This window comes from Poromitra crassiceps (genome assembly GCF_964638095.1).
Source record: "Poromitra crassiceps genome assembly, chromosome: 8".
Classification (NCBI taxonomy): domain Eukaryota; kingdom Metazoa; phylum Chordata; class Actinopteri; order Beryciformes; family Melamphaidae; genus Poromitra; species Poromitra crassiceps.
The window spans coordinates 11,048,208-11,075,309 of record NC_139629.1 but is presented as its reverse complement, the minus strand read 5'-3'; the positions used below and the strand labels follow the sequence as shown (position 1 = coordinate 11,075,309).

The 27,102-nt window shown below is 45.2% G+C and overlaps 1 protein-coding gene across 1 annotated transcript in view; it reads right to left on the bottom strand.

Moving 5' to 3' along the window:
* thsd7ba (thrombospondin, type I, domain containing 7Ba) overlaps positions 1-27,102 on the bottom strand; it is a gene marked incomplete at both ends in the record, with an annotated part of 184,365 nt that overhangs the window by 8,551 nt on the left and 148,712 nt on the right. The window contains 7 exons of the mRNA XM_083641453.1: positions 342-515; positions 3,449-3,617; positions 8,014-8,159; positions 9,796-9,913; positions 11,127-11,242; positions 12,296-12,440; positions 17,764-17,923. Coding sequence (XP_083497579.1) covers positions 342-515; positions 3,449-3,617; positions 8,014-8,159; positions 9,796-9,913; positions 11,127-11,242; positions 12,296-12,440; positions 17,764-17,923 — 1,028 coding nt within the window. The remainder of the gene's footprint in view (positions 1-341; positions 516-3,448; positions 3,618-8,013; positions 8,160-9,795; positions 9,914-11,126; positions 11,243-12,295; positions 12,441-17,763; positions 17,924-27,102) is intronic.

Genomic DNA, 27,102 nt, shown 5'->3' with positions numbered 1-27,102 from the left:
AAGTAGACAAGATAGATTTAGTTACACTTTTTCAAGTCTTGTTTTTATTTACATTTCCTAGATTTAGTTCTTCCGTGACTATGTTACAAACAAATCCAGGACCAGAGATTAGAATCACCCCTGTCGGGGGTTTATTCCGCAATAATGACCAGCTCGCTGTACATTATAACTTACGTATCTGGTTGACTGTCCATAGCATGTGAGGCCCTGTTGTCCCTACAATAATTGTGTCATTATGTACTGTAGCTTATCGAGACATCTCTCCATCACTGTCAACAACAAGTCTTTTATAACAGGCGAGTAAAGCGATGTTATTCATATCTAAGTGGTTTCCCCGGTACCTTTGCAGGGCTGGGTCTCAAAGGATTGATGTGGGCAGCTGTCCTGGTTCTCCATGACCTGGATGACCACCGCTCTGGAGCGGGCTTGGCGACCGGTGGTCTCGAAGCTCCGCCCCTCCAGACAGGTCAGCTGACATGAGCTCCAGGATGACCACTCTGTCAAATGGCAGTCTCCTGAGGGCAAAGCGAGAGAGAGAAAAAAAAAAAAGATCACCAACTTAATTCTCAGACAACTGAGGCTGCTTTATATTCCGCTTGCTTGGACTCATTCAGGGATCATTTTATTGGTTCCCTTGCTAGCTCCTGGAACATTTCAAATGAGATCGAAACTACTTCCACTCATATCTGCTGCTTATAATGTGCCAAATGCACAAACAAATGACTCAGACAGCCCAGTGGGCATTCAAAAGTGATAGGCCAACCAGAGCTATAAATTATACAATGCAATCTATAACTCTGAGACCAACTATAAATGCGACACCCAACACTGGAATTTGTCTCAAAGCTAAACTTATTTGGTTTCCTTGTTTCTGATCTGTCACTGAGTTGATAAAAGGTCGCTGCTGCATTCTGCAAGTCTATCGACGTGTCAGCGCTTGCTCCGCTGAAGGTCAAACGTCAATATCCTGTGTAATCCTTGACCAGGACATCTTGCAGTTTCGGCCCACTGCCACAGCTCCTCAGCCTGCACATGCCTTTAATTCCCTGCCTTGGCCGGCCATTAGTGGCTATCTGTGGACTGACGCGGATCGTTATCTTTCATCTTCATAGGAGAATCCACTCTGTTGGCTCCTGCCTCCTGCAGCTTTGGGGCTGTGGAGGCTGTTGCTGTGTACTACAAACACCGTCGCACACATGCATGTACGTGCACAAACACCCACCGCCTTCACACCAACACACACGGACGCACATCTGCCACTGCCATGGCGTCCTCCTGAGCCAGAGCCAAGGCGGCTTGAGTGATGAATGGAGGCTAAGATCAGAGGGGAGATACTAACAGCCGAGCAAAAACAACCGCTGCAAGATGGGGGCCCTCTATGGAGAAGAAGCACTCTCAAAGAGCTGTGCCAAAGGAGATCCGTGGGTGTCAGAGTACGGTCGTTATTTCATCTGACGATAATGATGACCATTCCGAATGTGAAAAGCCTGATAAGAGTCAAGTGGTGTGGCTCGTAGAGGAAGCCTGGTCAACAGTTCCCTCACTAATGGTGGCAAACTCCGCCTTCACACGTGGCCTAAAAAACTTCAAACTGCACCGTGATGCATGGCTTCCTGTTGCCATGGAGATTTAGAAAAACAGGAGGTTTGATCAGACAATCTTTTTTCCTCCCAGATGCCAAATGGGTAGTCAGAAGAAGATAGCCCTTGCTTATTCACTCCAAATCTTCATTGGAAGGAAATTGGAGGAGACTAGAAGGGCAGGAGCACAAACCATGTGGTGAAATTAAACTCTTGTTGCATCTACAGGAAGCACTCTGCCAGCACACTGCCGTATATTTTACAGTATAATGTCATACTGAGAACAATGAGATGAGCATCTGGTTTGCCATTTACAGCATCATAATTTGAATGCAGAGTAAATATTGGAGGACAAGGAAGCTGATCCATTCACAACAGAGCCAGGTGGTTCACCAAGGGCAAAGCCAGCAACCCGCAGAAAAAAGCATGAACACTCACCCGTTTAGGTATCAAGAAAGCGTTTTTAATTAAAATAGACACCGTTTCAAAATAATCTATAAAAACAAAATAGAACCAACCCAATTTTGTGTGGTAAAATAATATAAAATAATATAAACACGAATGAAGCAGATCAAATGAACTAAAATTGTTTTTAAGTGACTGGCTGTTTTATTCCTTAAACACAGAGTAGGCTACAGACTGGAAAGTGAGTTTTGAAAGCTAGAAAATGAGCATTAGCATTGAACAGCACCATATGAACCCCCTGCATATACTGTATATTATGGTCATGTGGTGCATTTTGTAAAAGCAAAACCTTCCTTACTGACCCTTAAACTATTTCAGTTTGATGGAAATTTGTTTTGTCATTTAGATCCTGAGTAAGCCCAAACTGCATCCTTCCAAATATTTTAGCTCTATTTTTAGTCCGTTTCTCAATCATTACCAACCCATTATTCAGTCTGAGATTCCTTGTTGGCTGTTGTCTGTGTGAGTTGTGTGTGTACGTGTGTGTGTGTGTGTGTGTGTGTGTGTGTGTGTGTGTGTGTGTGTGTGTGTGTGTGTGTGTGTGGGGATGGGGGGGGGGGTGCCTGGTTAGCCAGCCATTTACCAACTTTATTGAAATCTGGTCTTTGCAAAGACAATCAGGTTAAGGGTTGATTTCAGCAAATCGAGTAAAAACCGTTGCAGGAATGGTTCAAACTTTAGTGCCACCCGCAAAGGCGCAGATTGATTCGATTGTTTCTCAGAGTGAGAACCAGCCGTTGAGTAGAGCAACACCAATCTCTCTGAATCGCTCGACAAAATCTCATTTGGGGCACGTCCGGGTAGTGCAGCGGTAGATTCTCCTGCCTCCCAACACGAGGGTCGCAGGTTCGAGCCCCCATGTTACCGCCGGCTTGGTCAGGCGTCCATACACCGTGTCTGCGGTTTGGCAAGCTGGCTTAAGGGTATGTGTCCTGGTCGCTGCAATAGTGCCTTCTCTGGGTGGTTGGGGCAACTGATCGGGGGATAGCGTGATCCTCCCACGTGCTACATCCTGCCGGTGAAACTCCTCGCTGTCAGGTGAAAAGAGGCGGCTGGTGACTGCACATGTATTGGAGGAAGCATGTGCTCGTCTACAACTCTCCCAGATCAGCAGAGGGGGTGAGGCAACCAGATCAGCAGAGGGGGTGAGGCAACCAGAACAGCAGGGGGAATTGGTCAAGTACAATTAGAGAGAAAACGGGGAGGAAATCCAAAAAAAAGAAACAAATCTGAAAAGGGGGCGGGACGAGATTCAGGGAGACTGGAACCAGCCTGAAATGATGGTACTTCGTTTAAGCTAATTTTCATCAATGATAAAACATCTACTGTGAATTATCTGAATTAGAATTTCTTCAACTGCCAATCTGATTGAAGTGGAAATGTGTCAGTGTGTTTTTGTGTACCTGGGCAGGGGACGAAGCAGGGCCTCTCCAGCTCCTGTTGGCTCTGCTGCTGCTTGTCTCCGCACAGCTCGTCCTGCACGGGCCGCGCAGACGGTGACTCAGGCCACGCCCCCCCATGTACCACACACGACAGCTGCCTTCTCCGACGCCCCTCACCACACTCTGCACCCTATACACGCGCGCGCGCGCACACACACACACACACGCGCACACACATACACACACATAACTGTTGTGAAATGCCCAACAATTTAAATGCAGGTTCAATGATCATCGTTTTGCTTTACTGTAAGACAAAACTTATAGCAGACACATTTATTTGACGTGAAGGAATTGCCATTAAGCATTTTGAATGTTTTTGAACAGAATACAGAAGCACAGAATGTACTAACAGCTTACCCTAAAATCAAAATGACATTTTTGCTTTTACCTGTAGTGCTATTTATTCATCTAGATTGTTTTGGTGTGAGTTGCCGAGTTTTGGAGATGTCTGCCTTCTCTCGAGTACAATGGAACTAGATGGCACTCAAAGCGCAGAAAAAATACATTTGAAAGACTCAACAGCAATGTCTCTTTCCAGAAATCATGACCCGGTTACTCAAGATAATCCACAGACCTTGTTGTGAGCAATTTCATGTAGGAACTATTTTCTTTTGACCGAACACCTGCTAGCTGCTAGCTAGTTCCCACACAAGGAAGATATCTCTATGACTAATTCCATACTGCAGTGGTTCTCAACCTTTTTACACCAAGTACCACCTCAAAAAATACCACCATATTAAAGTATGACGCGTACCACAGGTTGAGAACCACTGCCAGACTGTATATCCAACAACTACAACTGCAACTCACACCAAAATGTTCTAGATTCATAAATGGCACTACAGGTGAGAGGAAAAATATGTATAGAGTACCGCAGGGATGAGGTATTTTTGTAGGCTTACCCAGAAGACCCTGCGCTTCCTGGTTCTTAGGAGAAAGGGCGATTGGATTGGTTAACAGTTAGGTTTATGAAACAGTATAGTTTGTGTTCAGCAAGATAATATTCACAAATGACCACTTTTATGACTTTTTATTATATATTTTTTCACCATTCTCTCCCCAATTGACCCTTTTCACGGGGGCCATTTTGTTGTTTGAATAAACACAGGTGCAAGCAAAACACTAATGAGGGTTTCCAAATTCCAATCATGGAAGTTTGAAACCCTCATTAGTGTTTTGCTTGCACCTGTGTTTACCCTGCCTTTTCGACACAAAATCTCTGCCGATCTGGGGAGAGCCGTAGACACACACATGCTTCCTCCGAGACATGTGCAGGTGCCAGCCCCTTCTTTTCACCTGACAGCGGGGAGCTTCACCAGCATGACGTAGCACGTGGGAGGATCACGCTATTCCCACCAGTTCCCTTCTGCCCCGAACAGGCGCCCTGACCGACCAGAGGAGGCACTGGTGCAGCGACCAGGACACATACCCTCATTCCGGTTTCCCACCCGCGGGCACAGCCAATCGTGCCTGTATGGACACCCGACCAAACACGGGGGGCATGAACCTGCGACCCTCATGTTGGTATAGACAGGGAATCTACCGCTACACTACCACTTTAAATGACCTTTGAAGCATTTTCTGAAAATTGCATGAAACCCCCCCCCCCCCGCATTTAGGCTATGAAAATCATAAAAGTGGCCCTCACTTATCTTGCTGAATACAAAAATCCCATTGCCTTTTACAAGTAAGAGTCGGAAGTGCTAACATCCAGTCTGCCGCACTCATTCCTGTAGTGCCCCCCCCCCCCCCCCGCATATGACATTCACAATTAATGAGTCCAAACTGCACAACAACAGATAAGCCTTTGTTAATGCAGTCCTATGGGGAGATGGACTCTGGGGATTTACAGAGGACTGAAAGACATTCAATTAAAACCCCATTGAGCTGAGACACCGAATGAAGAGGGAGATGAGATGAAGATCAGAGAGCAGCCTTTGGTGTAGCTTCAGTGACGTTAGCGTGTGCCAGCCAAATGCTGTTTCATTAACAGTTACAGCATGTTTCAGCAGTAACCTCCGACAGACAGTCACACCCTTTGGAATCAGATCCTGTTTAGATTTTACAGATGGTTTATTTTTAAATTGGGGAAAAGTCTGTGAATATAAAGATGAGTATGAAAAATCAACGAGAAATACTTTCGATTAAAAAAAAAATGAATTGGAGAATCGAGTGGTGATCGTATAGTGCAGTGATAACCTCATAACATAAAAAAGAAATTGATGAGAAACATAGAGACCAAAATCACCTTTGTGATTGGAGCCTCTGCTGCTGCATGCTAACACTTTAACATACACACTATGATGAATGATAGTATACACACTATGTTGAGTGATAGTGGCTATATCATCAGGGTTATAGAGAGCTATCGCCAAATAACAGGCATGACGTGATGCGCACATTAGACGCATTACAGAGCGTTATAGATCCATCTCTATGCACTAACTGCTTATGCTGCGGCCGTGCCGTCTGAAATCGCTTATTGCAAGGTGGGCAAAACTTGTTTAAATTGTATCTGGTGTTTGTGGTTTTGTCATCGACATGTTTGATATATAGAAACATATTTCTCTCTCCCATTAGTAATTCATCACAGGCTGTCAGGCAAGTTTGATAAATCAAACTTTGACCATAGCCTGTTGGTAAACAAGCCATTACATCCCTGTGCTTCAGCAGTCTTCAAGCTGAGACGCTCTACTACTGTAGGTGGACTCCATGAAGCTTTTACAGCTTTTTCCCTCTTGATTCAAATATTACATCCATATTTTCCTCTTTGCTTATTTAAAATATTGCTACAATATACACGTAGCTACACATATACTGAGTGTGGAAGCTGATGTGCAGGCAGACACCTTGGCTAAATATACCTCTACATTATTAATCCCGTACCATTTCATACAGTATGCAGGGCCGCTGGAAGTCATTTTAAGCAGGGGGTGCTGGGAGGAAGGGACTCTCGGTGGGGCCCGCTAGGGCCCCGCCGAAAAAAAATTTGACGTTTTTTTTTTACATTTTTTTGCCATATTTAGAGGAATATCTCATTTTAAATTAACATTAGGATACTATTGTGATGTAATTATTCAGTATTTTCTCATTTTCTCACTCATTCAGAGCAAAGAGGGAGATATATAGCATGATGATAATGCTCTATATCTCCCTATTTGCTCTGAATACACCAGTTAACATGACACAGACTTAACATGACAGAAATATTATCAGCAAACTTAATGACTAGACTAACTATTCTGATCTGAATGGCATATATCAAGAAACATTGACTCCTCTCTTTGCTGTATAGTGGGAGGTGCATTTTTGAGTAGGCTATTAAAATAGCATGTCAAGTTCACATTTCTTTATTGCCAGATTAAACAATTCGTATTGGTTGTTGGTTGGTTCAACACAACATGTGCGTGCATGCGCGCTTCTTCTTCTTCTCTATAGCCTACAAGCATGTAACTTCCTTGATTGTTATTGTTGATAATTCTATTTAAATAGGCTACATTTTCATTTCCCGAAACATTCTTAAACAAGAAAGGAACATAGTGCACTGCAAAATATTTTTAATTACATTTGTAAAAAAAAAAAAAAAAAAAAAAAAAATTTTTTTTTTTTTTTTTTTTGGAAAAAATCTAGGGGGTGCTGCAGCACCTGCAGCACCCCTACTTCCCGCGGGCCTGACAGTATGTGCTTGTTGTGGTGTATAGTATACAGTAGGTAATGATGTTATCACAATAACTCACTTTTAACTGCTGTGCACAGAGGAAAGGCTCATAGCATGGCTGCTGTGGTAGTACTTATGCAGGATAGATACATGACAGGTGTGTGATGGTGGATTTACTGTGCTGCATACGCCACTTAGTGGACATGTTCATCCAATCTTCCTTACAGGACCATGAAGGCCTCCATCTTTCACATGGATGACCTCAGTGGGAATAGAACCACTCTCCTGGAAAGTGTTAGTGCCATTCCCAACTCACTGAGCTGCTGCAGCTTCATGTCTCATTATGCAGGGTAGATAGAATAAACCTCAACCATACTGTACCATTATGTACCATCTTTGGGTCACTCTGGGAAGGGGTGGGCGTAAAAAAGTGCGGGAAGTCCCCAAAACTGCAGTTCCTCGAATGGCCACTTGAGGCTTGCTCCAAAAGTGAGTAAATCCCCATTGACCCCCATGTTAAGATGCCCGACTTTACAGCAAAAACAAACATGTATGCACCCTGGTACAAAAACAACACTTACTACGTCCATCTTTCTTTTCTTTTTCCTTTTACAGTCTATGGGTCACTCTTCATTGGGATCATACCATTGGGGTCATAAATGAGCCCAATGTGGGAAGTGCCCAAAACTGCAGTTCGTTGAATGGCCACTTGAGGTTTGCTCCAAAAGTGAGTAAATCCGCATTGACCCCCATGTTAAGATGCCCGACTTTACAGCTGAAACAAACATGTATGCAGCCTGGTACAAAAACAATTAAAAAAGCACTCGCTTCCCAGTCTATGGGTCACTGTTCATTGGGATCATACCTCCACCGTGCACGGGGACCAGTTGCTCAGCAGCCAGGTGTAGCAGGGCCTTATGGGACAGGGCTTGGTCTGGGCCAGCTGGGTGGGACAGGGTCGGCCCTCCTCGTGGGCCTCCTGCAGGATCCTCCGTGAGCGCGCAGTCTGACCTGGAAAACAGTACAATATATTTGCAATGTGTGATCTTAAAGTGTAGATGTCAGCATGGTCTAACAGTTAGACTCTAACTGTTAATGCTGTTTTCATCACTGCATCACTGGACCAGTTTTTGGAAAAATTTGCAATTTATTTTTCTTCTTCCTGGAGGCGGGCCTTACTATGCACGAAGGCCATCGTGACACGTAAAACTGTCATGGTGGCCTGGTTGTGTGTGTGTTGGGGGGGGGGGGGGGGGATGCACGTGTGCTTGTTCCATCCTAGAGGAAACACTGCACCCTGCACTGCACTACATGTGAGAGTCAGGAAATAAGTGCATGAAACATGCAGGCATCTTGGGATAACAGCTAACAAAAGGAGGCTGCCTCCTGTCTTTAACTGCGTAAATATCTTACTCATGAACAAGAGAAATGAGCAGAACAGGCTGATATGTCTCTGTGTCAGCGTGCCCACATCTAACCCAATCCTACAATATGTCTCTGTGTCACCGTGCCCACATCTAACCCATTCCTACGCCTTGTTCAAGTACGCCGTTAATAATGTGAGGCAGGGAAAAGGCCTCAGTCAAAATGAGCGGGCGCAGAGCGGCTTTGCAAACTTTGTAGAATGGCTTAGTGGAGGCTCAGTGAAGACTCGTCCTCCATCAGCCAGCCAGGGTAGAAGCTCAGGGGAGACGCCAGGCCCTGGGCAGTAACACACAGACACAGAAGGACATGCTGCCCGGCCATCTCGGGGGAAAAAAAGCAAACCCAAAGCCTTAACAGTCCCGTGGCACCCTGACAAAACAACAGCTTACCGCCGTCTGACACAGATACAACAGAAATCCCTCAACAAGGCTGACAGATGTGTTTGAGAATGTGCGAGTATGAAGTGAGGGAGAGCAAGTGGCAGACAGAGAGACTGCAAGACGGCGATGGAGAGAGGGCTGCAGTCCCCGGTGAACAGCTTGGATGAGCTTCCTGGAGTGAGTGACAGATAGGCAAACCAACGAGAAATTAAAATTAATGAACTTGAGACGATACAGTTGAGTCTCCCTAATTAACAGAATAACAAGCCCGTCTCTCCAGGAGATTGGCTTTGGGAGGCGTAAGAAACAATGTATGCATCCAGCGTTAAGTCATTAACTATTGTATATTGCATGAGGTTAGAACACTGCTTCCTCAAAGTGATGCCAAGCATGCCACAGGTTGTGAATTACTAATTGGACTTCTGAAACCATGCCGAGGTTGGGTAAATATTTTATTTAGGAATGCTGAATCATTTATTATATCTATAAAGGTGAGGTTTGTGAAGTTTAGTTTAAATTAGCCTGCAATTTTTTAAATATGACCTCATAAGGGAAGGTTACCCTTCATAATTAAACAAAACCCCGGTTCTGTACAGAATTATAATGAAGTGGTCCAATTACTGTACATTATTGAAGAAAACACAGCCCAGTTCCCCCATATAATAAGGTGTTGGAATACACGTGCTCATCAATATTTTAATGCATTTAAATGTATTCCTCCACAGTTCAACATCTTTATGCATGTCAGACTTGTCGGAATAATCAACCGCCGTTCATGCAGTGGGTCATGCATCCGCTCAACAGGTGGGTGTTGCTATTGGTCGGAGGTATGTTTGCGTTACCTTGGTTACCGCAGGTGTGCGAGCATTCCGCCCAAGGCGACCAATCGGAGAGCAGGCAGCTGATGGGACAGTCGACCATGCAGCTTCCAGAGAGTCTCCACTTGTTGATCAGACCAAACTGCAGAAAACAAGAGCAGAACGAGGCAATTAATTCCGATAAGCGGAAAGAGGGAGAGCCTACATTTGCATATTTTAGCAAAGAGATGGCAACATAAGTCATGCCAAGGCAGGGGTCCAGTTGAGGACACAGTTCTCATGAGAGCGAAACGATGCCACTGTTAACCGCACTTTAAAATTTCAACTGTCAAAACATCCTCATGAGAGTAACTCGCATTGTTTATGTGTTTGTGTGCCGGCTATATTAGCTAACAGACATAATCCCAACCATAATATTATCTGAAAGCAACTTCAGGCAGTTGTTACTGTAAAAGAAGACTGATATCCCATTTGAAAAACTTCTTCGAGAATCACCATCCATCCTTACATGCAAGTCAAGGTAATAAAACAAACAAACTGAGCTGAAAATTGTTTGGCTTGGTGGCAAATAATGCTGGTAGGTTGGGGGGGGTTAAATACAAAATTGTGAATTGCAAATCAACAAAGTGGACTTCAGAGGGCTTGCTATGTAAGCCAGCGTCAACAGAACAGCACGTCCAGTCATCTAAATCTAGTCCACAGAAAGTTCAAGTCTTTTCTCATTAGCGTGTCTTCCAATTGCTGCAGAACGGTGACTTGTGAGAAGTAATTTGCTGCAATCATTTACTCCCTGCTCATTCCCCTCTATATTGATCAATTGGTGCAAATGTAAGGAATAAGTATAGACAAAGAGAAAAGACTAACCCATTACACTAAGTCCAATCCATTATGTCTCGTTTTCCAAAGGCAGTTACTGTATTATCATGTTTCAAAGGCAGTTACTGTATTATCATGTTTCAAAGGACAGTTACTATATTATCATCTGTTTCAAAGGACAGTTACTATATTATCATCAAAGGGCAGCTACTGTGAATTCTAAACAGCAACTACAGTTTTCCCCCAGCCATATTCAAATGTGTTTTCAATATGTATGAGTACATGTTTTCTTTGCAGCTAGAAAATAATGATTAAACAATACAATAAAACCTTTTCATTATATAATGCGGTTGATTTTCCTCATCTTTTCTGTAAAATAACATGAAATATTGAGTAATAATTGTAAAAAAAACGGTGAAACTGTTGCATAATATAACTATGCGGGGTCATTGTGTAATACCCTTTAAGTTTCATGTCCCCTATTGAAACAATCATATTATCAGAAAGTCAGGCAGATCCTGGTGTCTCTCAGAGGTTACCTGCTTGCACACCTTCAGCTCCACAACCTTGCCATCACTACGAACGCAGTCCAGGAGGCGCCACTGTGACCCTTCACCGCAGATGGCGTTTTCACTCAGCTGGCACGTACTCCACTCTGCAATACATGCACACAAACTTTACATGTAATAATCCAATATAGAGAGCTATTCCATCTTCAAGCTTACAGTTCACAAGCTTACACAGGACAAGGAGTCCAGTGTAAGACAACAAGGAGTTTACAAGCTTACACAGGACAAGGAGTCCAGTGTAAGACAACAAGGAGTTCACAAGGTCACACTGGATCTGGCTGTTTGTGGTGATGTGGGCTGAGATGCAATCGTGCAACGATTTGGACAGTACCGTAAATTCCGGACTATAAGGCGCACCGGTGTATAAGCCGCACCTTCAAAGTTGACTATTTTTTTCTTATATAAGCCGCACCGGACTATAAGCCGCGGGTGTTTTAATGGTATTTTTTTTTTTTTTTTTTTTGTGTTTTAATGTTTAATTACCATATGTAATGCTCCCATTTATTAACATTTCAACAAAACAACATAACACAACACCACCTGTGTTGTTATTTACAGTGCACACAGTGTCATACAGTGTCATACAGTGTCATACAGTGTCATACAGTGTGGTGAAAAGAGGGCAAGAGAGGAAATTAAAACAGAAGTGGCTTTATAGTTAGAAAGAGTGCTAAAAAAGAGAGATTTTTTTTTTTTTTTTTTTTTAAATCCATAGATAAGCCGCACCGTTATATAAGCCGCAGGGGCCAAAAAAGGCCAAAAAACGGGAAAAAAGGTGCGGCTTATAGTCCGGAATTTACGGTAAATCAATTTACCAGAACGTAGCTGGCTCATTAGAAATATAGTGAGCGGGAAGTCTTCAATAAATATCCATGGGCCAGTGAATTAAAGTCTCTATTTTATGACACTTTTTTTTATCTCTTATCTTATTATATGTATATCTTATCTTCTTACTGTAGGACCTCGGTTATTATTCTCATGGCCTGAAACCAAAGTTGCAATCCTGCTTATGACTTAATGCATTCATCAATACACAGGTTCTGATCTAACGGAGGACAGATCTACTACACAACTTGTTATGTGGGGAATTCAAACCCAGTCTTCTACCCTGGCTGGGCCACTGGCAGCTCAGAGCCTACCTGAGACTGTGTACTGGTAGGTGAAGCAGGTGCTGTTGAGGACGCAGGGCTCCGACTGGACCAGCTCTGGACAGGCCGAGTCCTCCGAGCCCGGGAGGCGGACCACATGTCGGGTCCTGTTCCGCGCCGTGCCCTGGTCACATGGCTGCACAACAAGAACAACAGCAGCAATAAACATTTGAATACAGATAACTGCATGAAGTCCACCTTGGTATGTATAACAACCCAACTGGAGGCTGATGGCTGTACAGCCACACATGCCTGGAAGTGGTTTAGTGATTTTGTAGCTGTAGTGTCTCTAAATCAATGCATGAATTAAATATTTTGTTGTGCTACCCCAGTGCTTAGGTGGAGTTTTTTTTTAATTTGGCATAGGGAGACTTCAGCTTCATTCAATAGCTACATATAAATGCCTTCTTTAATGTGATGCCATAAATATTGCACTCTCCGGCTGAATCCATATGACAAAGTGCATACAGTAAACGTGGAATTGTCTATGAATAGCCATTTACAAGGTGCAGTGGAGGAGGGCGGATGAAAATCCACGCGATAATAACCGAGAGCAAATTACGACAACTGCAAGAACACAGCTTTTACCGAATTCACCAAGGGACAGGGTAGTGCGATGAAAGAGCAGAGCACAAATCCCTCAAGCCATTCAAAAGCATAGTGGAAATATTGAATCTATGAACAGAGGAGTGAGAGGAGCTGTGACAACGTGCGGTTGTGGGCCGGCCGGCTCGCTCTCTGGGGGGAGGAAGCAGCAGCCATACTGAGAAGGCTGTTGGCGTTTTGAAGCCGGGCTAATCTCCATCACTTTCTAATGAGATAAACGGCCTTTGAATCAGGCTCATGGATCAACTGGATTGGTGACGCTAACGTGCGCGCACACACATACACACACACACACACACACACACACACACACACGTGAAAATGCTGCCAAGCATGCACACTGACATGCGCACACGTCACATACTCCCTTTCTCTCTCACTCTCTCATTCTTTCTCTCTCTCTCTCTCTCTCTCTCTCTCTCACACACACACACACACACACACACACACAGACAGAACAGTTTACCCTATTGAGATTCCATGCCAGGCTTGTTCTTGTTCATTTATCTAAATATAACAGGAACTAATTATGCGATCCTGATCTGTGAAAGGATAAGAGTTTGTTGTATGCAGGCTGTCAAGAAAAGCTATTCTAATTCTAATTCTAGAAATAGAACCAAAACAGGCGGTAAATGAAGACAGGGAGTGATCACAACAACGCAACAACAAATGTCATAGCAGCACAAATCATAATCGAAAAATAATACAGTGGTACGTCAGCTAAACACCAACAAGCAGCGTACGGCAGCACACTTATCTGTCTAAGCTTAAAATAGCTATAACCTTTGAGTCATCAATAATAGGTGATTGGCTGGGCTGCATTCTCAATGTCAGGTTATTTCTGTAAGTTGGTGTACATCTTTGGCAGACGCTGACATGTTGCTGGCTGCCACCTCAGTGAAAAGCACATTATGATTGCAACCCATGCTGTTGCGTCACGTACTATTTTAGTGGCACAGAATATTTCCCTTAGATTGCAGGTGTGTATCTTGCTGTATGCTCATTTGAAGGCACTTTAACATGCTGCTGAGCTTCCATGCCTCACATGAGAAGGACATTGGAAACACAAGGAACAAGGAATAGCTGCACAGAAGCTAGGTATTGAGGGCACTTCCAGTCAAATCCTCATTGTTCCCCGCGGTTCCATCTGCTTGTGCTGCTTACTCTGACCTGAATCTTCAGCAGTGTTACTGACTGAATTTGCTTTTAGGGAATGTGGCCCATTTTCCCCCAGCCTGCCTGGTTGACTTCCACTCCACTTAGTAATTTCATACATTTACTGTACGAGAGAATGCCTTTCACAACCCCCGGTGTGAAGCCATTACTTTCAGTTGTGGGTTGTACATGTAGGTGGAGAGAGAAATAGCAGTAGCAATTTAGCAAGCAAGAGTGTTTCCTGGTGAGAAAAGTGAGACTTACTCAAAATGCAGCATGTCTTGTGGCTGCATTGCATTCTGGTCTATTGAGGTTACGACAACTCTAGAAAGAAGCTCGCTCTTTGATTTACACTCACTCTTTGATTTACACTCCCTCTTTGATTTACACTCACTCTTTGATTTACACTCACTCTTTGATTTACACTCCCTCTTTGATTTACACTCCCTCTTTGATTTACACTCCCTCTTTGATTTACACTCACTCTTTGATTTACACTCCCTCTTTGATTTACACTCACTCTTTGATTTACACTCCCTCTTTGATTTACACTCACTCTTTGATTTACACTCCCTCTTTGATTTACACTCACTCTTTGATTTACACTCCCTCTTTGATTTACACTCCCTCTTTGATTTACACTCACTCTTTGATTTACACTCCCTCTTTGATTTACACTCACTCTTTGATTTACACTCCCTCTTTGATTTACATTCCCTCTTTGATTTACACTCCCTCTTTGATTTACACTCCCTCTTTGATTTACACTCACTCTTTGATTTACACTCCCTCTTTGATTTACACTCACTCTTTGATTTACACTCCCTCTTTGATTTACACTCCCTCTTTGATTTACACTCACTCTTTGATTTACACTCACTCTTTGATTTACACTCACTCTTTGATTTACACTCCCTCTTTGATTTACACTCCCTCTTTGATTTACACTCACTCTTTGATTTACACTCACTCTTTGATTTACACTCACTCTTTGATTTACACTCACTCTTTGATTTACACTCACTCTTTGATTTACCATAGATTTTTTAGATAGTTGAAAAAAGATTTCCATATTAAACTGAGTTGTAGCTGCACTGCAAATACCCACTGCATATTGTTTATGTGTGGCGAGTTATCCATGGCATAATATATTAGAACTGAGATAAGAAATAATGATATACCACCAAACAACAGAATTGGCCCAGAAGTGCAAGCCGGTATATATCACCAAAAGCTGTCTTTTTAATTTTCTGACCCCCCCCCCCCCCCCCCATTTTGTCCCCAATTGTACCTGGCCAATTTAACCCCCTGCTGCCCCGGTCGCTGCTCCACTCTCTGCCGATCTGGGGAGAGCCGTAGACTAGCACCATGTTTCACCGGCAGGACGTACTGTAGCACGTGGGAGGATCACACTATTCCCACCAATTCCCTTCCACCAGGCTCCCCGACCGACCAGAGGAGGCGCTAGGGCAAAAGCTGTCTTTGTTAACACTTCCTAAGTGTTATTCACCTTATGTAGACACGCCCATCTGACCTGGTTGTGTGGTCGTTCGACGACTTCCGGCAACAACAAAAAAAGGGAAAAAAATGGCTGGCTGCTCCAATATCATCTAACTCTGAATTAACTAATAGTTTAGCCAATTGTATGTAACATACCAAATAAAAGCAAACGGCAATGTCTAAGAATGCAACGCCATGTAACTGGCTCGTTAATTCTCGCATTCCAGGGAATTACGTTAACGTCTGCGGGTCTTATAGACGTAAGTGGCTTGAGCTGCGCTCGGAGGACAGAAAACCTTATGAAGCTTTCTTTGTTGGAGTCCAGGTATGTTTTACAAGAAAGTGCTCGTCATTGTCGACGATAACGTTATCTGACCTGGCTAACAGTGGATACTCGCTTGCTTGCTGTGTACCGAGCTCAAAGTAGTAGGCTACGTTCTTTGTTTTACACCCTGCGCTGTCCGCTACAAAAACAACTCTTCTTCATGACGTTCTTTCATATTTGGCGCCGTGACCGCCGGAAGTGTTAATAGGACCCGGAAGAATTTGGCCCACTGTAAGGTCTGAACATAAGGTGAATTGGATGGAGTTATCCTTTAACTCACCAGTGTGCCTCCAGAGTGACTCTACCTCTGAGAAGAAACCAACCAATAACAAACTTTTATCAAGCTGTTAGGGTTTGATTGGCATTCAAGTTAACCGTAAGACAACAGTGCCTTATAGTTGCTGCATTTTCAGTGAAGTTTAGGAGTGCTGCCAAGGCTCATAGATTGACGAGAATGAATGAGGCAAAGTGCCTGTGAAGACATCTTGTACTAATTAGCTGATCCCAACCCACCCACCCTCTCTCTCTGACTCCAGTGTTACAGTTTAGTGACCGGTTTGACAGGAAACCTATAAGAGCAACATGGTGATAGGACCAGGAGACTGTAGCAAGAGACACGGGACAGACAGATGCTACACATGCTTCCTAGCCTGTGGGGCTAACGTTCACCCGAGAATGGAAGGGCACGAAATCAACTGAATTAACTAGATTCAAACCATGCAGGGTTACAGAGCAGCTTGCTACAAGAGCTCTGTATCATATGTTTCTACATACAACATTGATGTATTCGAAAGCTGTGAATGTGTGTCTTTTTTAACCTTTATTTACCAGGGACGCTGACTAAGCAAGCATAATGAAGCACTCTACATTGTAATATTGTGAAGACATTTGTTAGTATGCTAATATGTTTATTAGTGCTGTTACTCCACTGTTGCTTTTTAAGCATTAGACAAATTAAGCAAACTTTGAAGTTGGAGAGTGTAAATCTCCTCACCTCAAGGTTAGTTACTTTGGTAATGCCACCGACTTCATATCATATTTTGGCATTATTAGGTGTCACTCAAGCTAGACTGTGATTTCTTACAGTACCAGCGTGCAGCTAGTGTGGATGAAAAACTGTGTGTTGAGCTGGCACCAGCTTCCAATGTTCTGATACAGGGATTTGAACCGGCAACCTTCTGTTCACAAGCCTGCCTTTCTAACCTGTCTAATCCCAATATCTCGATGAGTAGCAGTTTATCTTTCTTCCACCTCCCCTCCTTCTAAAGTAGCTTCATGTTCAGATTCCCCTTGTTTGTTGTGGCAGAGGTGTGACCAAGTCTAGTCGATTCGAGTGTTAAGTCAGTCTCAAGTCTTGAGGCACAAGTCTCATGCAAGTAGTCCCAAGTCTAAATGTAGATTACCAAGTCAAGTCCATGACAATAATGTCAAGCCTCCTAGAACAGCAAGTCAAGTCAGAACAAAGGAAGAGCTCAATAATCAATTTAATATGTCAAAGAAAACAAAATATCTAGGACTTTTCAATCCAATAGGTTTAGTTTTTTTTTAAAACTTGGTAAGAGCATCATGTGTTTGGTTTCTATAATCAGTTTCAACTTCAATAAATTCAATCATTCCAAACAAATTCAAAAACAGAATTTCAATTCAGTCGTCTGCTGGAACAGATCTCATCACTTTCAATCAATGCGTAGTCATTTACGCAAACACAAATATCTTTTTCCAGACTTTAGAAACCTTTTCAAGTCATCAAAGCAAGTCAAGTCGTCTCTTCATGCATCGAGTCAAGTCTCAAGAAGCACTTAAAATTGTGACTCAGGTTCAAGTCATGTGACTCTAATCATCACCAACCAACCAACCAACCAACGCTTCTTACCAGAGGGCAGTGGCTCCATGGTCCCCAGGGTGCGGTGACACAGTGGTGGGGACAGGGCAGGGAGCAGACCCGGGCTCTGGGTGGCATTTCGTCCTGGTCACACAGGCCGTCCTCCACGCTGCTGCCTGCCTCGCCGCCCGCCACACCCCTCCTCACACACCTGGCAGGCAGTGGAGAGAGAGAGAGAGAGAGAGAGAGAGAGAGAGAGCAGCAGTTGCTGTTGGATAACTAGTCTCTGGGGCAGCGCTAACTGGGTCCTTATTTTTGGTTTGCAAGCACATTAATACGTTTCTGTCTCGCAATAGAATGTTTTCTTCCCTCAGATGAGATGTTGCAAGACAGTGTATTTTAACAGCCTCTCTCCGACTCTCATCCTCTGCTTGGGTTCTCCAAACATTTAAAAGTTAATTTACCATTCATTTTTCCCCATATAGGGAATTTGATTATTATTGGTTATAACATTTTAACAGTTAAGGTAGACTTAATCATATTGTGAATTTATTGTATACCTTCCTGTAGAAGCCATCAGTCAGTCTGATTTCAGCTTTGTTGTTAAGAAATAATGATAATACAACACTACCACAAGCTTCAGAGCTTTACGTCTATATGATATTATGTTGGGAATGATTGAAAGGAAGTCAACAGCATCACTTCAAATATTGTATGGGATTGAATAGTTCATTCCCACTTGTTCACAGTCTTTTCATATTGTTTGTCTGAATCTACTGCTATAAGCTAACAATTCAACTGGAAGTTAGCCGGCTTGTTTCAAAGCTTGAGACCTTCTATATAGGGGAGTTTCTCAAATCGATGGAGTCTGAAGAAGTCTATGGAGAAAATGAATTAACTTCCGGAAAACGCTTTGCTGCTCTATTTCTACAGCTGGGTGCTTGTTGTAATTAGGGCCAGCTAGGTCTCTGTAGCTGTGAGGTGTCATTGTGAAAACTATGCGAAAACTAGGATGTTGGTACAAAATCAGTTCGGCTTGTTTTGACACAATCGCATCGAGCCTTATAAGCTGTTTTCCCACATGCGCCTTTTACCGCTAAATGACCGGAACGCGGTCTAATGCCTTCATGTGTGAAAGTTGTTGTTCCGGTATAAGCGCGACCCCGTCGTCGCGGACATTTCACCAGTTTCGAGCCAGTCAGAAGAGCGGTATGCACGTTAAGGAACACAAGTGTAGAACGGGTCCAGTCATTTGCCGCGACACCGGTCCTTGGGCGAGGTGTACACACGTTGCTTAACGTTCACTTCCAGCGTGCATCATCTAATCATTCGCGCACATCAAAGCAAACTACTTCCACATTTCGCTTCGTGCATTTGCTTTCTCTACATACATACAAACGTTGGGCAGCTTGCAAGCCTCTGCCATTCTCGCTGTGTCTGTCCTGTGTGGCTGCTGCGAAGTGCGGAGGACTGAGTGAAGGACTGGCCTCTCTCGAGCAGAGAGGGGAGGGGGGAAATCGGCTGTGTTTATTACGCTGGCTTGACGCTGCTCTTAAGTCAAACGAGTCAGCAATATTATCAAAAGAGTGGACGCCGGCTCCATGTTTGTTTGTTGTTTTTTTCTGACTGGCCTCAGTGGCCTGCAGCACAGTTTATACGTCATGACCCCAGGCCACTCTCCTCCGCCCCCCGCCCCCCGCCCGCTACGCCCCACCCCACCCCACCCCCCAACATACCGGCTATTTGACGATTAGATTCCCACATGCGAGCGCTCAGGTGTGAAGGGAAATTCCGGGAAATGTCCGATATTGACTTACAGGTAATTTTCCGGTACGCATGTGGAAAAACGGCTTTAGACGATTCGATACAACACCTAGAAAAAGGTCAAGACTCTGTTTCTAATTGCACTAGTAAATGGGCATTGCATTGCATTGGTAGTTTTGTTTGTTTTCCCCTGGCATTGCTAGTGTCCTGACCAGTGGGAGTGCCAGCTGTGGGAGTGGTGCCAGGCTAGCGCTGCCAGCATGTGCTGCGGTGCCAGGCGGCCAGGCTGGCGTGCCCGGCCGGCGCCCCACGCTGACCTGATCTTGCGGCTCTGGACTCCCTCCCCGCAGGCTGGCAGCTCGTCCACGGTGTTGATGGTACAAATGGACCAGGGCTCGCTCCTCCACTCGTACCGGCTGCATTCACTGTGGCATGGAGTGGCCTCGTACACCTGCTCACACACACACACACACACACACACACACACACACACACACACACAGAGGGGTTGCAGAGAGAGAGAGAGAGCAACTGTAACCTGGATGCACAGGCGCGTATATGAATACGCTCATACACATACACGCAAGCATGCTACATGTGTTGGGAAAGAATAGTTGGTGTGTGTACACTGAATGTACAAATCACTAGGGACGCTTTACTGATAAGATGAGTCCAGGTTGAAAAGCTGTTATCCCTGCAAACCAATCACAAAGAGAGATGAAGATACAAAAAAAAGAAGACAAGTTAGAGAAGGATTTTCTTTTTTAAGCTTTGCAGAAGATGTGGATTGCACAAGTCAACCTCAGCAAGACGCCCCAAACATTTTGTACATTCTGTGTGGAACAGAAACAGACAGTGAGAAGCGCAGGCAGGCACGCAGCTCCTTTGTGAGAAATAAAGATGCAGAGCCGATGTGCACCGTTCAGAATAGGAATGTGTGTGTACCCTTCACCTGAGAGGGCCTCTAAACAAACCCAATGTGCACTCACGATGCTGCACTGTAGCTGGTAGCTACCACTGCTGAAGAGCAGCGGGGGGGGGGGGGACCTGTGTATGTACTGTAGCTGGTAGCTACCACTGCTGAAGAGGAGCGGGGGGAGGGGGGGGGGACCTGTGTATGTACTGTAGCTGGTAGCTACCACTGCTGAAGAGGAGCGGGGGGGGGGGGGGGGGGACCTGTGTATGTACTGTAGCTGGTAGCTACCACTGCTGAAGAGGAGCGGGGGGGGGGGGGGGGACCTGTGTATGTACTGTAGCTGGTAGCTACCACTGCTGAAGAGGAGCGGGGGGAGGGGGGGGGACCTGTGTATGTACTGTAGCTGGTAGCTACCACTGCTGAAGAGGAGCGGGGGGAGGGGGGGGGGGGGGACCTGTGTATGTACTGTAGCTGGTAGCTACCACTGCTGAAGAGGAGCGGGGGGAGGGGGGGGGGACCTGTGTATGTACTGTAGCTGGTAGCTACCACTGCTGAAGAGGAGCGGGGGGAGGGGGGGGGGACCTGTGTATGTACTGTAGCTGGTAGCTACCACTGCTGAAGAGGAGCGGGGGGGGGGGGACCTGTGTATGTACTGTAGCTGGTAGCTACCACTGCTGAAGAGGAGCGGGGGGAGGGGGGGGGGGGACCTGTGTATGTACTGTAGCTGGTAGCTACCACTGCTGAAGAGGAGCGGGGGGGGGGGGGGGGACCGGGGAACCTGCGTATGATATGGAGAGAGGGCGACATGGGATGTGAAAAATAACAGTGATCATGGGCAGAAAAGCCTTCGGGTTGAGGATGTTAATAGACTGCGGATCGAACAACGAGCCCCTGAGCATCCAGCGCAATGCTACCCAGCCTCCTGTAAACACATGTTCACTCTCAATCTATGTAACAGTCTGCCACGGTGAAAGGTGGACTCTAGAGGACAATTTGTGGGAAAAGCTATGACAAGCTGTAAGGTGTGTGTAGGAGTGCTGAGTATTCCCCCCCCTACGGGCCGCACAGACGCCCATTACACTCCCTCATCATAACCCATCTGTGCCTGCAGATGCCCCTGCTGGTTAAACTGGCAAACGCTCCACTCCCACTTTCTCCACCACTACAGTCTGAGCACCATCACAGCTCAACAGCTTATCCTCATTACGAAAAGCATCTAGTCCTTTCCTTTCCGACAACATATACGCTATTTACCGAGTGGCTAACGCCGAGTGATTGTTTGTTCAGTGCGGAATAGTTGTCGCTTGCCCACGCGGGTTGCGGCGCATAGGTGGATATTAAATGAAGCGCTGGCAGGTTAAAACTGATGCGTTGCCATGAAATAGGGAAGCATTTCACCAACTGCTCTACGCTTGATTAGCACAGGAGAAGAACGGCAGATTGGCTTTGAAGTACTTCTTAGGCCGCCCGCATTAACAAAGAGCTCATATCGCCCACCTAAGAGCAGCTATCGGCTTATATTTTTCAAGAGGAGAAATGCAAGAACGATACCCCGGCTCAGTTTCTTTTTAAAACGTGCTCTCAAAAGCTTTATCGACTATTCTTCTCAATCTAATGAAGTCTCCGGCTCCTTTACGAATGTCAAACTGAGAGCCTGCGAGTTGAAAAGGAGACGGAATTTCATCCGAGTGCACTTCACATAATAATGTTTTTTTCTCTCCCATGCGTCCACGTGGCGCAATCTCTCCGATCAAACTAGTGTTCTGTCTCTTGGGGGTTCAAAAGACGGTGAGGGGGTGCGGGGGGGATTTGGGGTTGGGGTGTCACAAGACAAGTGAGTGTGTGTGGGACTCGGACAGAACCCCGGCATGCAAGTCGGCTTCGGTAGCGAAAGCAGAATGGACGGCACTGACCTGAGCCTGCGTGGACGTCCGTTATTAGCAGTGCATGACAAGCCAGAAGTCGGACGGACGGGGAGGGGGTGGGGGGAGAAGAACAATAATATGCCCATTAGTTTTAGTTTTGCCTGGGTTGACAGAATGTGTAGATTTGCGTAACTTTTGATCCGAAAAGTCTTGCATTCATTAATGAGGGGAAAAGGATGATTAAGTGGCTCGTCATCGACAGTGAAGCGAGCGCTCCTGGACATTTTGCCCGGCTCAGTGATTCATGGCGTGGAGAGCGTGAAAGTGCTGCAGTTGGCTGCAGCAGCTGTGCGGGAGCCAGACCTGCAACTCAGAGAAATGAATCTGTCTGGAGATGTGCAGAGTGGGACGTCGGCCTGAATGAGCATATGCTCCAGAAGGGCTGTGTGTGCCCTGTATCTAAACAAGGTTGTTAAAAGTAACTGTTATGTCTCTGACAAGTCAGTGCTTAGACTGCTCCGCTGTCTATTTTACATAGTTAAAAGGGCATTAAAATATGCAAATCCTCTGATGTAAGACAGTGCTATTAATAGCCGTGAACATACAGTAAAATACCTCTCTCTGAGCTAGAAAGCACAGAGGCCAGATTATAATCCATGATGGCATCAATGCATGACCGAATGAATGGGAGACACTAACTGCACTCAATTTCTTTGAGCTTTAACGACCAAATAGAATAGGAAGTGTGTCGTGTCAGATCACAAAGCGTGATCATTATGTCCAGCAAATCACCCCGAGTGCTCAGTCACTTTTTCATTCATTCATTTAATCATTCATTCTTTCAATCAATCAATCATTCTCAATGGGGTTCTACATGTGAGTGACATCACAGACTCAGGGGCATTCATGCATTCATTCTCAGTGCAAGTGTACATCTGAATGACATCACAGACTAACGGTGTGAAATTTCACACAGCGGGATTACATACACAGTCAATGCAAACATGCGAGCGGATGCGATTTCGCCCTGGGCGGCAAAAATGACGCGGATGACGCGAGGCAAATGACGTGATTCTCTTGAGTTAAACATTTTCAGTTTGAGTGAAGAATTTGTGTGACGGTGTGTCGATCAGCATTGAGATTCTCCCAACGTCACTGACGTCCTGACCCTGATGGTGAATCACAAAATGGAGCATAAGCTGATAGTGGCTGTCTGTGGGCTCACAGAGCAGTGCGACACCAGTCTAATGGGCATATCGGGACCGTAATAAACACACCTTGTGTCACGGTCACCCTCGCTCAAGGATTTGCCTAGATTATGAATTTGTCTTATTAATGTTGTTATGGCTGTCAACATGAGAGTTGGTTTGACGCTTACGATAGTTATGTGAACGCCAAAGTCGATATAGAGGACTTCCGGGTCGGAGTTCACTCTCTGAACTCTTAACCCACGCGCAAGACGGCAATTGCTGTGCACTATAGCACAGTCAAGTTTACATATCACATTTACCCTGTTTGTAACGGTCTTTTGTTTTTGAGTTATGTTTATGTACAGTATATAACCTAAACTGGAGAATGTTCACCAAGATGGAGTGCTGGTGAACCAAGGAGCGAGCTGGCGAGAGACAACCGTGTCAGCCATGGCTCAGGTAAGCTTCATTCCCACTGTCGTTTCAGCCTGACAGGCGTTTCACGGCTACTGGACTTGTTGGAAGCCGAGATGAACGAGTGCCTAATGTTAATGCCACATTCTGTAACTTTTTCACTTTAATATAACAGCTTTTTAGTCATTGAAGATGGTAGAGTGACTTGTAACAGGGAGAATGTCACCTCTATTGGTCACACACACCGCCCTCCAAAGGCCTCTCCTGGGACTAAGCAGTTTGCTGCCTGCGTCCCGGAGGCAAGATGTGCGCATGGGCTCTACAGCGGGAGCGTTTTGTTCCTGGAAACAAGGAAGTAACTCGATTCGGATTTGCTACGAAAATGACGTTTCACGGAACTATGGATTATTATTTCATCACGTGGTGAGTACCCGATGTCACAACATGTACATAGAGCTTTCTGGCGCTGTGTTTTGTTGACTTTGAACGGCGATATCGATATCGATACTATTGCACGCAGAGGGCGCAGTTTCTCCAATAGCAAAAAGTTACTGATTGTGGCTTTAATGATGAATAATGATGCCCAGAGCTCATGTTGCTGTGACACTTATGGGAAAAAAGACAGCGAGGAAGTTGGACTGAGTGGTACGTTCTGAAAATATACATGTATGTCTATTTTTCTATTCCAGCTATCAGTTGTACTTTACTATGAACCAAGTTAGCCCAACAAGCTCCAGTTAGCACAGCCACTAGCACAGCTCTCCTTTTTGTTTTGTACAGCTCCAGGAGCCCACCCAAGTTAGTACACGCATTAGCCCAAGTTAGCACAGCTGTTAGCTATTCATGTTTTTTGGAGTCACCAATACAGACAATGGATTTGGTTTCATTTCGGGTAAAGCGAAGAGTTTTGATATGGTTTATGCCAGCTCGGGGAGTACGAAGTGCTTTGCGTGTGGGGATGTTGGGCGCTTGGCTTGCCCACACAGGCAGTGGGGAATGCTGTAGCCAGCAGCCCGCCTACTGTTGCTGTGAAAGCGGAGAGTAGCCAGCAGAGTGTGACAGAGCAGTCTCGGTCAGATGAAGCACAGCTCTCTCTGGTCGTAGAGATGGAAGCTTCTGTATCCATGTTTACTGAGTGATCGCCAGGGGAAGCGGCGGCTGAACCGCGGCGGACCGAGCCAGAGCCTTCATTCACTACGACCAGAGAGAGCTTCCTCCGAGGCAAATGCGCCGGGAAAGCCAGCTATTTCCACCTCATGTCTCTTCTGTCAGTTAGCACAACCGTTAGCTGTTGTGCTTAACAGCTGGCTTTCCTGGCACGTTAACGTTTGTCTGGCGATTTAGATGACATTTTATTTGAGCGAGGAAACACATGATGATCCCACGGTCAAACTTGAGCGAGTAAAGCGAGGTAAAGATGTGTGCCGCTGTCCAGGCCAGCTCCACGCTCAGGGAGAGATTACCTAACCTCTCTCCCAGTAAGCACTATCCCCAGATCACAAGACATAAGTCAAAATGGCCTACGTCATCCCCTTAAACATTTTCCTAATCATTATTTAGGAAGATTTCACCACTCACAACAGTTTTCCCCCCCCTCGCGGGGGTTTTATTTGGAAAAGAACATGCGCTTCGGGGACTACAAATTGAAGTGTCATGGTAACGTTACCGGGAGTTCAAAATAACTGAAAAGAAAGCAGAGTGTGATGCTCTGCAATGAGCCCAACATTCCCGGGTGCCCACTCGCTGCATGCTCTCACTGTTTGCCAGTGAGTCCGCGGAGTCTTCATCCCGACTGCATCCCAGGAAGGATTTCTGTCCCAAATACTGATTTTATTCCGTCCCCGCGACAACGGGCCGGTGTCGGTCTCAAGCCCTGCTATGGGGGACAGGTTGACTCATTCAAACATGCTATGGGGGACAGGTTGACTCATTCAACCATGCTATGGGGGACAGGTTGACTCATTCAAACATGCTATGGGGGACAGGTTGACTCATTCAAACATGCTATGGGGGACAGGTTGACTCATTCAAACATGCTATGGGGGACAGGTTCACCCATTCAAACATGCTATGGGGGACAGGTTGACTCATTCAAACATGCTATGGGGGACAGGTTGACTCATTCAAACATGCTATGGGGGACAGGTTGACTCATTCAAACATGCTATGGGGGACAGGTTGACTCATTCAAACATGCTATGGGGGACAGGTTGACTCATTCAAACATGCTATGGGGGACAGGTTGACTCATTCAAACATGCTATGGGGACAGGTTGACTCATTCAAACATGCTATGGGGACAGGTTGACTCATTCAAACATGCTATGGGGGACAGGTTGACTCATTCAAACATGCTATGGGGGACAGGTTGACTCATTCAAACATGCTATGGGGGACAGGTTGACTCATTCAAACATGCTATGGGGGACAGGTTCACCCATTCAAACATGCTATGGGGGACAGGTTGACTCATTCAAACATGCTATGGGGGACAGGTTGACTCATTCAAACATGCTATGGGGGACAGGTTGACTCATTCAAACATGCTATGGGGGACAGGTTGACTCATTCAAACATGCTATGGGGACAGGTTGACTCATTCAAACATGCTATGGGGGACAGGTTGACTCATTCAAACATGCTATGGAGGACAGGTTGACTCATTCAAACATGCTATGGGGGACAGGTTGACTCATTCAAACATGCTATGGGGACAGGTTGACTCATTCAAACATGCTATGGGGGACAGGTTGACTCATTCAAACATGCTATGGGGGACAGGTTGACTCATTCAAACATGCTATGGGGGACAGGTTCACTCATTCAAACATGCTATGGGGACAGGTTCACTCATTCAAACATGCTATGGGGGACAGGTTCACTCATTCAAACATGCTATGGGGACAGGTTCACTCATTCAAACATGCTATGGGGGACAGGTTCACTCATTCAAACATGCTATGGGGGACAGGTTCACTCATTCAAACATGCTATGGGGACAGGTTCACTCATTCAAACATGCTATGGGGACAGGTTAACTCATTCAAACATGCTATGGGGACAGGTTCACTCATTCAAACATGCTATGGGGACAGGTTCACTCATTCAAACATGCTATGGGGACAGGTTGACTCATTCAAACATGCTATGGAGGACAGGTTGACTCATTCAAACATGCTATGGGGACAGGTTGACTCATTCAAACATGCTATGGAGGACAGGTTGACTCATTCAAACATGC